Genomic DNA, 15,139 nt, shown 5'->3' with positions numbered 1-15,139 from the left:
TTTTTCTCCTTCAAATAATTTTTTGATATTATGAAAGATTAGACTTTCCTGAATCTAAATCTGGTTTCAGAAAAATTCTATCAGGTACCATTTTTGTAAATATGATTTTTGAAAAATGTGAGTAGTTTCTAAAAAATCAACCTTTTAGATTCATTTGAACTTGTATATAATTAAAACTATTTGTCGCATTGAGCTCAAATTTGGAGGACTTATTCATAATATGACCTATCGATTGACACCAAATATGTTCTTTTACATTCATGTTTACTCATTTTTTAAAATACTGATTGACAAAAAAAGCAGACATTTTGAAATCCTTCACTTTTTAGTAAATCCTACATGAACAAAAGCACCTTTATTAAGGAAAATGTAAAATATCAATGCCCATTGTATTTAAAAATATGTAAAGAAAACCAAAATAAAAAACATTAAACAAAATTTTTACGTGTTTTGTAATTTTTATACTATTTTTATATTTAGAAATATCTTATTTGTAAAAAACCATTCAATAAACTGCCTTGTAAAGCTTCAGATTTGTTTCTCCTAGAAACAATAGTACACTTTTCTTATAGTTTTTGATGTGCTGAGTTAGAATCCGAAGTCAAAAAAATTCTATCACGTCAGGATTTTAAGATATTTGCATTAAAGTATCACAAAATCAAGTTTTTTTAGAAAATCTCAAAAAAATACTATATCTCAAAAACCGGAGCTGACCGAAATTTTTTGAGTTCCGATTCAAAATAAGCACACTTAAGTCCATTAGAAAAGTATATTTTTGTTCTAGGGAGAAAGATATATTAATTTTTAGAGATCAGTTTCTATATGGTAAGATATGCCAAACCTACTAAACTTACTTAAATTAAGATATCTCGGAGAAGAAAAGAGATATTGAGAAGATTGAAAAACCGTATCAATTTTAATTGAAAAAGATAACATTATGCCAAAATATTTCTTCGAAAACAGCAAAAAAAATGGGTTTTTGAGATTTTCTAAAAGGAATATTTAAAAAACGTGACGTGCTAGGTCAATTCTGACTTCGGATTCGGAATCATCATACAAAAATCCTTTAGAAAAGTATAGTTTTATTCAAATGAGGAATTCATTGCAGACCAGTGTTATCTACAACTTTTACATAACATTTTCGAAAAGAGGGTTATTTTTGCTTGATATAAAAAAAAAATTCTTTTTTTTTTAAACTTCGCTCTTTTCCACCACCTCCATTCTGCTACGTTCCAATTAATTTTTCACCTTTTCTTCAATTTTTATTCTAAATTTGCTCATCACTCAATTTCTGTTAATAACACTACTTGTTTCAATAACACGGTGTAACACTCAAAATATACGCGGGCGGAGACCTATCAGGTTTTGTAGAGCTAGTCGCACTGAATACGAAACGGTATTTTAAAATCCCCTAACACCCCCAAAATCTGGAGTTACGGGCAAAAAACGGTTTTTTGGACCTTCACCCATTGAAAAAATTCTAGCTTCGACAATTTTTTACCCATTTTCGATTTTTTTACAGTTTCTGATAGAAGATAAATATACCTTTTTAACAATGTATAAAACATGTAACTCGGTTAAACCACTTAGAATTTATAAGATGTCAAAGATCAAAAATTAAATTTTTTTTGTCATTTGTCCAACTTCGGCATCAATTTAAAGTATATGTTTTCAAGACAACATGCTATTTTAAAAATATATTATAAAACTATATCTATTTCCCAATTGATCGAGGTATTTTTTATGAAAATCACTTCAAAATTGGCTTAGAAAAAAAAATTTTTCGATTTCAACCCAGTTACAGAAATTCGAACTTTTAGGCATAGAACAAAAATGTTGTTTCGGCACGTAGTAGTATAAGTTGGGCTCCAGGATTTGATGAAGGGTTTTTGTAGAGGAGCTCAATACAAACATTTTTTTTCTTTGTTAGGGGGGTCTATCTCCCCCCGTTTAGGTGGGAGGGGCATTTTTCTAAAAAAAAATTATCAAAATAAAAAAAAATTATTAAAAAACAACGGCAACACTTACAGTAATAAATGATACCATTTCCAAAAGGCGAAATTGTGCATTTGATTCTAATTTTTAAATCAATATAATATTACCAATAGTTTTTGAAATAATCGATTTCAAAGTTAAAAATAGGGTAAAAAAAAATTTTTAAAACTCTTTTTATATTATTTTTGTCCATGCATTGAATTTTAGTAAATAAATTACTTAGACAGAAAACTGCCTCAATTAATTCCTTATCGAACCGTGAAAACTATATGTTTCTATGTCTTCTAGTTTTTGGGAAAATTGAAAAATTATTTTATCAGATTTTTCTTTTTTCAAAATATTTTTTGTTTTCATTTGTTTTTATTTTCAATTTTCTCAAAAACTACAAACTACAAAAACTCAAAAAAGACATAGAAACATAATAGTTTTCACTGTTCGATAAGGAATTTATTGAGGCAGTTTTCTGTCTAAGTAATTTATTTACTAAAATTCAATTCATGGACAAAAATAGTATAGAATGAGTTTTAAAAAAATTTTTTTCCCCTATTTTTAACTTTGAAATCGATTATTTCAAAAACAATTGGTAATATTATATTGATTTAAAAATTAGAATCAAATGCACAATTTTGCCTTTTGGAAATGGTATCATTTATTACTGTAAGTGTTGCCGTTGTTTTTTAATAATTTTTTTTTATTTTGATAATTTTTTTTTAGAAAAATGCCCCTCCCACCTAAACGGGGGGAGATAGACCCCCCTAACAAAGAAAAAAAAATGTTTGTATTGAGCTCCTCTACAAAAACCCTTCATCAAATCCTGGAGCCCAACTTATCCTACTACGTGCCGAAACAACATTTTTGTTCTATGCCTAAAAGTTCGAATTTCTGTAACTGGGTTGAAATCGAAAATTTTTTTTTTCTAAGCCAATTTTGAAGTGATTTTCATAAAAAATACCTCGATCAATTGGGAAAAAGATATAGTTTTATAATATATTTTTAAAATAGCATGTTGTCTTGAAAACATATACTTTAAATTGATACCGAAGTTGGGCAAATGACAAAAAAAATTGAATTTTTGATCTTTGACATCTTATAAATTCTAAGTGGTTTAACCGAGTTACATGTTTTATACAGTGTTAAAAAGGTATATTTATCTTCTATCAGAAACTGTAAAAAAATCGAAAATGGGTAAAAAATTGTCGAAGCTAGAATTTTTTCAATGGGTGAAGGTCCAAAAAACCGTTTTTTGCCCGTAACTCCAGATTTTGGGGGTGTTAGGGGATTTTCAAATACCGTTTCGTATTCACTGCGACTAGCTTTACAAAACCTGATAGGTCTCCGCCCGCGTATATTTCAAAACCTCATTTTTGTAACACAGTGTAATTATTTGTTCCTAAAAAGTTTAAAAAAAAAATTAACGGTAATGAAATTCAAAATCAAATCAAAAAAAAAGTGTAGGGGTGTCAATTGCTTTTGTCACGAGGATGATTATCTCTATAAAAGTTATGGCTACAATTGTTGGATTTTTCTAGTCTATTATAGTATTATAGTGAAAAGGATTTTAATATTACCAGCAGATACAACACAAAATAAAAAAAAATGTAAAAGAAAACGGAAGATGAAAGTGCTCAAAAGGGTATTTGCTTTTTCAAGAAAATATTTCATTTTAAAAGAGGCAGTTTCCAACTGCTTTACAGAAATGTGGGTTTCGGTATATTGAATTTCACACCCTAAAACCTAGATTTGGCCCATATGACTCGGTACAAAGGGTTTAAGTAAAAAAATTTTAAAATTGTATGGTACTAAGGGCGTAAGTTGACTTAACTCCTTTGTTTTTGCATTAACGGTCATTTTCTGGTCAACAGCGTATGGATATTAACACGTTCGCTGCCATGTGACCCGCCGGCGGTCACAAACAATACATTTTTAAATACTTTTTCTGAAGAGGCCTGTTGAAGAAAAATTTACTTTTCAATGTTGGCACCTAGATAAAAGTCTAAATTATATAAAAAAAAACCCAGATTAATCCATTTATATGTAGGTATAAGTATATATACATATATATATATGTAAGTATATAAGACAGGTGCCATGTGACCCGCCGGTAGTCACACTTAAAAAAACATTTAATAATTTGACAAAACACAAAACAAAAAACACAGCACAGTTTATATATAAATAACGAACACTTTTGAACAAAAATACACTTATGGCACACAGAGAAGAAAATTTTTTTTCTATGGGGGCAGCGAACGTGTTAAAATAGATCTTATAAATGATGTTACTGCATCATTACTTTTTAAAAATAATAATATTCAGATTCACAAACAAAAATTGAAACTTTAATTTCATTTTCCTCAAAACTACATTTTCTGACTTAACACCTTTGTACCCGGCGCCAAAGAATTATTTTCTGTTTTATGAAAAGAAGATATAAAATTACTAAAGCTACAACAAATATTTTAGAAGTTGTGTTATTTTTATTAAAATATGTACATAATGTATATTAATGTAGATTACAAATTGTATTACAAATTATTATGTATTTAATTTATGATATTCATAAAATGCTAATTTTTAACTACCTGCATTATGTTAAGTTAAATGGCTTCAGGAGATCGAAATTTATTATACGTGAGTCAAAAGTTTTAGTCTTACTTTCACTTTTCCTGTTCAAAAATCTACAAAGTTTGGTTCCACTGTGCTTCAAAATCAAAAATATTCAACCATAAAAAGTTACAAAATACTATCGTGTTTTGTCAAATAAAAAAAATTCCTTTTTACTCTTCCAAACAAGATAATATAAATGTTTGAAAGAATTTCTTTATAAAACATTCTACAAAAAAATGAATAAAATAGAATCATAAATGGATGTAACCCATAATATTATCTTTTACTCAGTACCACAACCACTACCAATTTACTTTATTCATTTTGGTTTTCGGTCTGCTTCTGTCTACTTTCATAAAGCAGCATCAAATATAGTTGGCAAAGACCAATTCACGAAAAAAATATCCTTTTTTATTAAGAATATAAAGAAACTTAAGATAGAAAGGTCCTTTTGGTTAAGTAGGTATACAGGAATGCAGACAAAAAAAAAAAAGAAAAACCTTCATTCAATTTTGTCCTTGCATTAAAATGAAGCTAAAAAGTTGAATAAGAAAAAAAAAGGAAAAAAAGTATTCGGTTCTAGTTCAATTGGGTGAACTATACAATTACAAATTCAGGTCGTAAACGTGTGGAAGGGTATCCCCAGAAAGTAGTGTAAAATGGCTAAAATTAATGGAATCCACATGATAATTGCATGGCTATCTCATTTCGTTTGTAGAAGAAGAATTTAAAGAGATAATGATGTGATGGAGGATAACAATGGAAACAGTTTACTAGTACAGGAAAGATAGACTTTTTCATGGAACGAAAAACAGGACGGCTGAATTTTTCAAATCTGAAAGACCGGTATTAGAAAAGCTTAAGTCCTGGTTTTCGGGACGGCACTCCCCTGGCGAAATCCGCCATTTTGGAAAACGCGAATCGCTCTATATCTCTAAAACTATGGGTCCTATAGAAATGGTTATCAGACCAAAGTTATTGGAAATTTAATTATCTTTTTCTTTGTAGTACATTATTTTTCTGCGCGGGCAATAATTTTGAGGTTATGTTGTTTTAATTTATTTTTTTTTCGGTTTTTTAAAGATTTAATCATTCCCGGTATCAGTTACATAATTTTTTAAACAGTAAAGGTTATAGACCATCAATTTTGTAATAATTTGGTATATTTTTGAAAGTCATGCGAAGTATAAGTTGAAAGTTATTGATATGAAAACTATAATCTAAGTGCAGGAAAGTTAGTAAAAAAAACAGGCATTTTGTGGAACAAAATGCAGGACGGCTGATTTTTACAAATCTGAAAGAAGGGTATTAGAAAAGCTTAAGTCCTGGTTTTCGGGACGCCAACCACCTGGCGAAATCCACCATTTTGAAAAACGTGTATTGGTCCATATCCACTACACTTTTGGCTTGACCGAATAAGTTACTTAACCAAAGTTGTAGGTAATATAAATATCTTTCCTTGTGCATGCACTCTTTTTCACCGAGGACAACGCTTTTGGGGTTATGTTGTTTTATTTTCTATTTTTTTTTCTTTTTTTTTTTAACTTTTCTCAGTCTCTATGATAGAAACATAAGCACCATTAAAGTTGTAGAACATCAAATTTCTATTAATTTGGTATACTTTTGAAGATTATATGATTTTTAAAACCAAAGATAAGGAACTTTAAGAGCAATCTATCTCAATATTTTCAAAAAATATACCCACTTATATATTTTTGCATAAGGTATAAAAAAAAGGCTAAATCGTGTACGTTATGTAAAAACGAGAAAAATATGATGTGAGAGGGATTTATTAAGGTGGGTAATGGTAAGACTTACAATATTGTGGTACACATATTTTGTTTTAAGCCAACATCCAACTTTTATATTTCTATCATAGAGACTGAGAAAAATTCAAAAAAAAAAAAAACGAAAAAATAAAAAAATAAAACAACATAACCTCAAATGTGTTGTCCTCGCTGAAAAACAGTTAATGCACAAGGAAAGATATTTATATTACCTACAACTTTGGTTAAGTAACTTATTCGGTCAAGCCAAAAGTGTAGTGGATATGGACCAATACACGTTTTTCAAAATGGTGGATTTCGCCAGGTGGTTGGCGTCCCGAAAACCAGGACTTAAGCTTTTCTAATACCCTTCTTTCAGATTTGTAAAAATCAGCAGTCCTGTATTTCGTTCCACAAAATGCTTGTTTTTTTACTAACTTTCCTGCACTTAGATTATAGTTTGCAGATCAATAACTTTCGACTTATACATCGCATGACTTTCAAAAATATACCAAATTATTACAAAATTGATGGTCTATAACCTTTACTGTTTAAAAAATTATGTAACTGATAGCGGGAATGATTAAATCTTTAAAAAACCGAAAAAAAAATAAATTAAAACAACATAACCTCAAAATTATTGCCCGCGCAGAAAAATAATGTACTACAAAGAAAAAGATAATTAAATTTCCAATAACTTTGGTCCGATAACCATTTCTATAGGACCCATAGTTTTGGAGATATAGAGCGATTCGCGTTTTCCAAAATGGCGGATTTCGCCAGGGGGGTGGCGTCCCGAAAACCAGGACTTAAGCTTTTCTAATACCCCTTTTTCAGATTTGAAAAATTCAGCCGTCCTGTATTTCGTTCCACAAAATGCCTGTTTTTTTACTAACTTTCCTGTACTATACTAGAAGTAGAAAAATCAGGACAAGGTCCTTACGAATTGGAACAAGTTTTTTAAATAAAAATAAAATTATAGAAGAAGTTTAAAAAATAGTTTTAAATCGTATTTTGTTACCAAATTAATCTAATTTGTGCAACAAGTGATTTATTAGATTTAAAGTTTAACTTGAAACCTCAAAATTTCCAAACCAAAAATAAATACACATAAGGTTTCAAAAACTCTCTCTCTCTCTTCCTGCACACACAAATGCAATTAGAACAACTGCCAAAGTCATGTTTACTATAGAAAACACCTCCAAAAGTTATGATGCGAGTTTCCCTGGTGGTTATCATTTCATATTTCATGACAACCATTATTGCAATCAAGTTACACACAAAATTAGTAACACAAATGTAACTCGTTTGCCAAACTTAGCAAAACTATAAACTTTCAAAATACTCTTCTAGGTCTTTATGCATGCATATACATAAACCATATGTGTCTGTGGTAGAGACATTATATATACAACCAAAAACAGTTTGCAAAACAAATATCCTTTAATTCATTTGTGTGTGTGTGTGTGTAACATAACCATCCTCTTAATCAACCATTCTGTTTCCTTCTCTCCTCGTTTTTCCAATTCAACACCATTCCCCCTTTTAACTCGCTTCATTCATTCGAAACCCAATTTTACTCTCAAGAAGGTTACTTCTTCTTCTGTTCCATTAGTTATTACCCATCTGAAGTCGCTGGTATCATGATATACGAGCGCATTAAATTGTATCCTCAAAATTGCAAATACAATTCTCACACAGGATACAATATCCTTGGAATATGGAATTCCTTCCGGCAGCGCATTTTGGAAGATGGAATATCTACTCCCCCCTTCTCCCCTCTTTGCAATGAAATTCAAATTCTCATATCTGGTATATCTGAATGAACACTTATGTGTTTGTATAAAGGACATTATATTCAGGACGACGAGGAGCGAGATAAGAGAGAAAAGGTATTATAGCAAACTCGTATCCTATTAAAATTGACTTGGCCTTAAGGCATAATGAAGAAGGACCTCAAATAAATTTGTTACAAAAGAGACCCCATACACAACAACACCGATGGCGGACACAAACAGTTATATTATGCTGACATACATTTTTTTTCGTTCTTTTTTTTATTTTTATTTTTTTTTTGTTAGAATGGTTTCATCTGATTTCCAATATATTCTACCTACACCATCATGGTTTTGCCATTATGCTTCTGGTAGCTATAAATTTTAATCAGAAAATACACTTTTATAAGAAGAAAGAATAAAAGTATACATTAAGATAGGAAGGAAGTAAGAATATTTTTGGCTTGAAGCATGTTATTGGTTTCCAGTTGGGCGCCAATTTTAGCTTGTTCACAAAAAAAAAAAAAATCTGACCTAACCAACAAAATAATGTCAAAACGATGACCAGAATGTAAGAGTGGGAAATTAAAAGAAAAGAAAAAAAGGAAAATTAATATTTAAAATATTGTTGTAGCAATTTGAAAGAAGCCTGAAGGAAAATATATCTTACTAGAAATTAGGAAAAAATCACGTTCACTGAAAATCAGGTGCTTTTTTAGAAATATTTTATCGTTAATGTAGCCACAGGAACTTGGCTGGAAGCAGAATAAATGTTTAATTTGTATTTTATTACTTCTTAAGAAAGATGTCATTTTACATTTTTGGAGCAATTTGGAACAAATTCTTCATTTAAAATGAAGAAGAACAATGAAGGAGAGAAAAAAAGGTTGTATATTCAAATATTTCATGTGAACCAGGTGCTTACAGATGCTTTTGCAAAGTTCAATCTTACCATCTTTTATTGGAGAAGTCAGTTTCAAAGTCCATCTCAGTTTTAGTATCAATTCTACATTCAGCACCAATTTCAGTATCAGGTTTATATTCAGCACCAGTTTCAACATCAGTTTTTGTATCAGTCTCACATTCACCATCAGTTTCAGTATCAGTTTAATATTCAGCATCGTTTCTACAACAGTTTCAGTATCAGGTTTACATTCAGCATCAATTTTTAATATCAAGTTTACATTCAGCACCAGTTTCAGCATCAGTTTCAAATTCACCACCAGTTTCAGTATCAAGTTTACATTCAGCATCAGTTTTTAGTATCAAGTTTACATTCAGCACCTGTTTCAGTATCATTTTCACTTTCAGCATCAGTTTTAACATCAGTTTCAGTATCATTTTCACATTCAGCATCAGTTCCATCATTGGTTTTAGTATTATTTTCTTTTTCAGCATCAGTTTCATATTCAGCACCAGTTTCAGCATCAGTTTTAATATCAGTTTCATTTTCAGAGTCAGTTTCAGTACCATTTTCCCTTCCAGCATCAGTTTCAGCATCAGTTTTAGAATCAGTTTCATATTCAGCATCAATTTTAACATCAGTTTAAGTATTAATTTTAGATTCAGCATCAGTTTCGGCTTCAATTGTAATATCAGTTTCACATTTAGCATCTGTTACAGCACCAGTCTCACATTCAGCATCAGTAAAGCATCAGTTTCAGCACCAGTTTCACATTAATCATAATTTTAGCATCAGTTTCATTATCAGTATCACATTCAGCATCAGTTCAAGTATTAGTTTAACATTCAGCATCAGTTTCGGCTTCAATTGTAATATCAGTTTCACATTCAGCATCAGTTAGTTTCAGTATCAGTTTCAGCTTCAATTGTAGTATCAGTTTCACATTCAGCACCAGTCTCACATTCAGCATCAGTTAAAATATCAGTTTAACATTCAGCATCAGTTTGGGCTTCAATTGTAATCTCAGTTTCACATTCAGCATCAGTTTAGCATCACTTTAGCATCAGTTTAAGTATCAGTTTCACATCCAGCATTAGTTTCACTTTCATCATCAGTTTCGGTACTATACTTTTCCTCCCAATCAACCTACTTTAATTTACTTCAAAGCCCTTCACTGTTGGGCGCCATTTATAAAATCTTTTTCGTTACCTTTTGTTGTTTGTAATTTTTCATTTCCGCCTTCTTCCTAACCTAACAAGCTGATTAAAACTTTGTAAATCCAATTTCCTCAGAAATTAATTTCGATTCCTGTTACACAAATTCAACACTTTGTATCTTTTTATCTTTCCAGACAACTAGCAGAAATATCCCGTTCCACACGTGGCATCGTTCTACTCCTCTGCAACCTAGTATCAGCTCGAAATGTTATGTCAGAAGCAAAACGTCTGAACATGGCCGGAGGACATTTTATTTGGTTGTGGGCTGACACAAGTAGCACTGCTGAATTCTTCGATGTAAATAAAAGTCCTAGCGTTCCCGAATCCCAGGAACACAATGGCGGCGACAATGGTGATGGTTTAGTGGATGAAGATGAGGAGAATCTTCTCAATTATCCAGAGGCTGTGAAGCAATATACCAACACTCATAGTGCTGGTGGTGTCAATGAAAATGTGATTGCTGGTGGGAAATCAAATCCCAGTGGTGGCGGTAAAGTATCCCAACACCGTCATCATTCAGCACCAGCTGGATTCCATCAGCGTGGAGGTTTCGACACAAGTTGGAATCCCTTTCACAACACCGTTGATCCACATAAACGGGGCTCCGCGGGCGATTCAAACTTTGAAACGTTAGATAGACGTGGTGGCTCGAGTAGTAGTGTTGCCAGTGCCGAGGGAAGGTACTTAGTCGATGTTCATGAGAGTTCTTATGAAAGTGTTGAGAACAGTTATGTGACAACAACAAAAGCAAATCACATGATAGATTCCGAGGAGTACAGTGACGAAGAAGAAGAAAACGCTGCCGAACAACCAGGTTTTAAGAAATTCTTCGAGGCCACCAAGTTTGACAATAAAAATCTCGATTCTTACTACAATGTACTAAGTAGCAGCACTGGTGGCGGTATAAATACTAGCGATTCATCGTCGTCAAATCATCAAAGTCCAAAGCCCAAACGAACCTCATCATTGCATTATGGCATTAATGCCTCTTCAGCATCGTCACATGTCCTATTCCATCATTATAAGGACTTTCCGGTAGGTCTCCTCGCTCTGAGACCGGTCAAGATGGCGGTCGATCAGAATTTCATTCGATCGACGATAAGATTGTTTGCCTCAACCTGGGCGCAGGTACAAATAAACGCAGCCCGTGATCTGGAGAAGACACGTCAGCGTGTCAGTATAAATCCATATGGTGACAGTATGAGCTGGTCACCGGAGAATCAAGATCAGAGTGGTCGAGGGACAAGGCGACGTAGAAGAGGTCGTCGGAGGCGAAGGCGTCGATTTATTGATGACAATGAATTCGATATAGTTAACAGTAATCAGCAGCAGCAGCAGTTGAAACAAAATTCAGTGCATAGAATAAAAAATCTAAGTAGTAATAGTAGTAAAAAAACATTTCGTAGCGAAAAAGTAGCAGATAGTAGTAGAAGTAGTAGTACTAACAGTAATATTAATATCAATCGTAGCGGTGATAGTAACAAATTGAATTCTAGTTTTTATATACACAACAACAACAACAAAGAGAACACAACAAACCAGAACAACAACACAAGTAACAGGAGCATACCCACTCAAAATAGTAGTGGGAGTAGTAGAAATAGTAGTTATAATCAAAATTTAAGTGGCTTAACCAATCAAAACAATGAAAATGATGATAAAAGTAAAAAAGTCAACGACGACAAAGAAGAAGAAGAAGACAAATCGTCTTGGGAAACACCAAGAACTAACAATCAAAGCAATACCAACACAAACAAACAAGAAGAAGAAGAACAAAGTGCCGATAACGTTGACAAGAATAACGACGACTCCAAGGCACAGCACGAAAGTCCTCTTCCTGCTGCGGGCAAAGTGAAGAGGGCGTCATTTCCTTGGAGCACTAAGAAGGTTGTAGATAGTGGAAGTAGAAGAAGTTCGAGTTCAAGCAGACGTAGACCCACTGACGGCGGTGATATAGTAGGTGATGACAACGAGTCCAAGATGGGCAGTAGGCTAGCAATGGACGACGATGAAGACGATGGGAACGATGGACGATATCGCAAACCAGGAACACCATTTTTCACTGGTGGATGTTTCGGAAGTGCCAGCCGGTCGGATGTGCACAGAGCTGAATTATTTTCCAGGTGAGTTTTGGTTTTTTGAATTGAAAGTAAAAAATATATTATATTTTATAACAACAGTATGTGAAGCAAGAAATTTTGAACATTTAAAATAAAATTAAGAAATTAAAAGTGCCCCTCCCCCAAACACTTTCACTTTTGAACCAAAAATTACAAGGGGTCATAAATCCAAGTAAACAGCAGATATATAGCCCAGTAATTTTAGACATTTTTTAACCCAATCTGCGGAAAAATTCCTACTGGGCTCGATTTTATTATAGACCTTCGTTACGGCGTTGTTATGAAGATGTGAAAAATCGACATTGATATCGTGTCCGCGTTAAGAGTTATAGGGGTCAAAAGGTCACAAAAACTGGTTTTTCACGATTTTCAGCAAAACGGTAAGTCTTATCAAAAAATTTTCAATGCAAGAATTGTAGACCAGATTATTATATATAAAAAGTGTCATGACACTTTTTTTCCTAAGACCCACCGTTTCTTAGGTATAACGATTCAAAAAGTTGAAGTTTAGTTGTAATCGTCATAATCCTATTCCTGAAAAAAAAACTCCTAACTGAAAAGTTCCTGAAATTTCATTATTTTTTTAGCTTGAATTTCGTTCCTCAACTGTTAAGAATATGGGGAAACCAAAAAAAAAATGGAAATTTTCGCCATTTTTCCGATTGGGGCCCTTCTCCCGAAACCATTTCCCTGGGAATTTTTGTTTAGAATATGTCTAAAAATACACAGGGTGTGCAATAGAGAATGGACAACCCTAAAACGGCTTATAGCTACACTTATGATTGTTCTAAAAACAGATAGAAAAAAGTTCTATCGCAACCAGTTCATAAAGTATGGACTTTTTTTCGTTCAGTGTATTTTAAATTTTATCATCTTATGTTTTCGTTCACTACAACCACGAATGAATGAATTTTATTTATTTCTTTTTTTTATAATTTTCTACAATAATTGGATGAGTACATAAACACTTTAAAAATTTCATAGCTATTGCACATTTTCGTAAAAAAAATTTTGAAATCTGTTTTTTGATGCAAAATGTAAAAAAAGTATTTTATGAAAAATTTTAAACACCTGTGGTATTAAATAAATCTATAGAAACCTAGGTGGCCAACTTTCTTAAAAATATTCTCCTTATACCAGAATATTTTTAAGAAAGTTGGCCACCTAGGTTTCTATAGATTTATTTTATACCACAGGTGTTTAAAATTTTTCATAAAATACTTTTTTTACATTTTGCATCAAAAAACAGATTTCAAAATTTTTTTTACGAAAATGTGCAATAGCTATGAAATTTTTAAAGTGTTTATGTACTCATCCAATTATTGTAGAAAATTATAAAAAAAAGAAATAAATAAAATTCATTCATTCGTGGTTGTAGTGAACGAAAACATAAGATGATAAAATTTAAAATACACTGAACGAAAAAAAGTCCATATTTTATGAACTGGTTGCGATAGAACTTTTTTCTATCTGTTTTTAGAACAATCATAAGTGTAGCTATAAGCCGTTTTAGGGTTGTCCATTCTCTATTGCACACCCTGTATATTTTTAGACATATTCTAAACAAAAATTCCCAGGGAAATGGTTTCGGGAGAAGGGCCCCAATCGGAAAAATGGCGAAAATTTCCATTTTTTTTTTTTGGTTTCCCCATATTCTTAACAGTTGAGGAACGAAATTCAAGCTAAAAAAATAATGAAATTTCAGGAACTTTTCAGTTAGGAGTTTTTTTTTTCAGGAATAGGATTATGACGATTACAACTAAACTTCAACTTTTTGAATCGTTATACCTAAGAAACGGTGGGTCTTAGGAAAAAAAGTGTCATGACACTTTTTATATATAATAATCTGGTCTACAATTCTTGCATTGAACATTTTTTGATAAGACTTACCGTTTTGCTGAAAATCGTGAAAAACCAGTTTTTGTGACCTTTTGACCCCTATAACTCTTAACGCGGACACGATATCAATGTCGATTTTTCACATCTTCATAACAACGCCGTAACGAAGGTCTATACCAAAATCGAGCCCAGTAGGAATTTTTCCGCAGATAAAACCTAAAATTACTGGACTAATACTGATATTTTTGAAAATGGAAAACTGAGGTCTCATCTAAAAAGACTCCTTAATTGAATATTTAGCACCTAAATAGTGTCAAAGTACCACAAAACGCTCAAAAATGCACTGTTTGAATAAAAAGTTACCAGGGGCTCATAAATCCCAGAAAACAGTAGGTATACTGATATTTTTGAAAATAGAGAACTGTGGGTCTCATCTAAAAAAGACTCCTTAATTGAATATTTAGCACCTAAATAGTGTCAAAGTACCACAAAACGCTCAAAAATGCACTGTTTGAATAAAAAGTTACCAGGGGCTCATAAATCCCAGAAAACAGTAGGTATACTGATATTTTTGAAAATAGAAACTTGTGGGTCTCATCTAAAACGACTCCTTAGTTGAATATTTAGCACCTAAAAAGTGTCAAAGTACCACAAAACGTTAAAAAATGCACTGTTTAAATCAAAAGTTACTAGGGGCTCATAAATCCCAGAAAACAGTAGGTATACCTACTGATGTTTTTGAAAATATAAAATTGTGGGTCTAATCTAAAAAGACTCCTTAATTGAATATTTAGCACCTAAATAGTGTCAAAGTACCACAAAACGCTCAAAAATGCACTGTTTGAATAAAAAGTTACCAGGGGCTCATAAATCCCAGAAAACAGTAGGTATACTGATATTTTTTTTGAAAATAGAG

At 32.1% G+C, this 15,139-nt stretch overlaps 1 protein-coding gene across 3 annotated transcripts in view; it reads left to right on the top strand.

The window, feature by feature from the left end:
- The window catches only part of LOC129921359 (uncharacterized), a 115,468-nt gene that overhangs the window by 27,522 nt on the left and 72,807 nt on the right, over nucleotides 1–15,139 (top strand). For all 3 annotated transcript variants that reach the window (XM_056003155.1, XM_056003154.1, XM_056003153.1), the window contains exon 5: nucleotides 10,399–12,387. In XM_056003155.1, the coding sequence (XP_055859130.1) occupies nucleotides 10,399–12,387 (1,989 nt within the window). The remainder of the gene's footprint in view (nucleotides 1–10,398; nucleotides 12,388–15,139) is intronic.

Source organism: Episyrphus balteatus, chromosome 1 (assembly GCF_945859705.1).
Source record: "Episyrphus balteatus chromosome 1, idEpiBalt1.1, whole genome shotgun sequence".
In the NCBI taxonomy this organism is placed as follows: Eukaryota; Metazoa; Arthropoda; class Insecta; order Diptera; family Syrphidae; genus Episyrphus; species Episyrphus balteatus.
The sequence above is the reverse complement of the archived record's forward strand: the minus strand, read 5'-3'. Positions and strand labels throughout refer to the sequence as shown.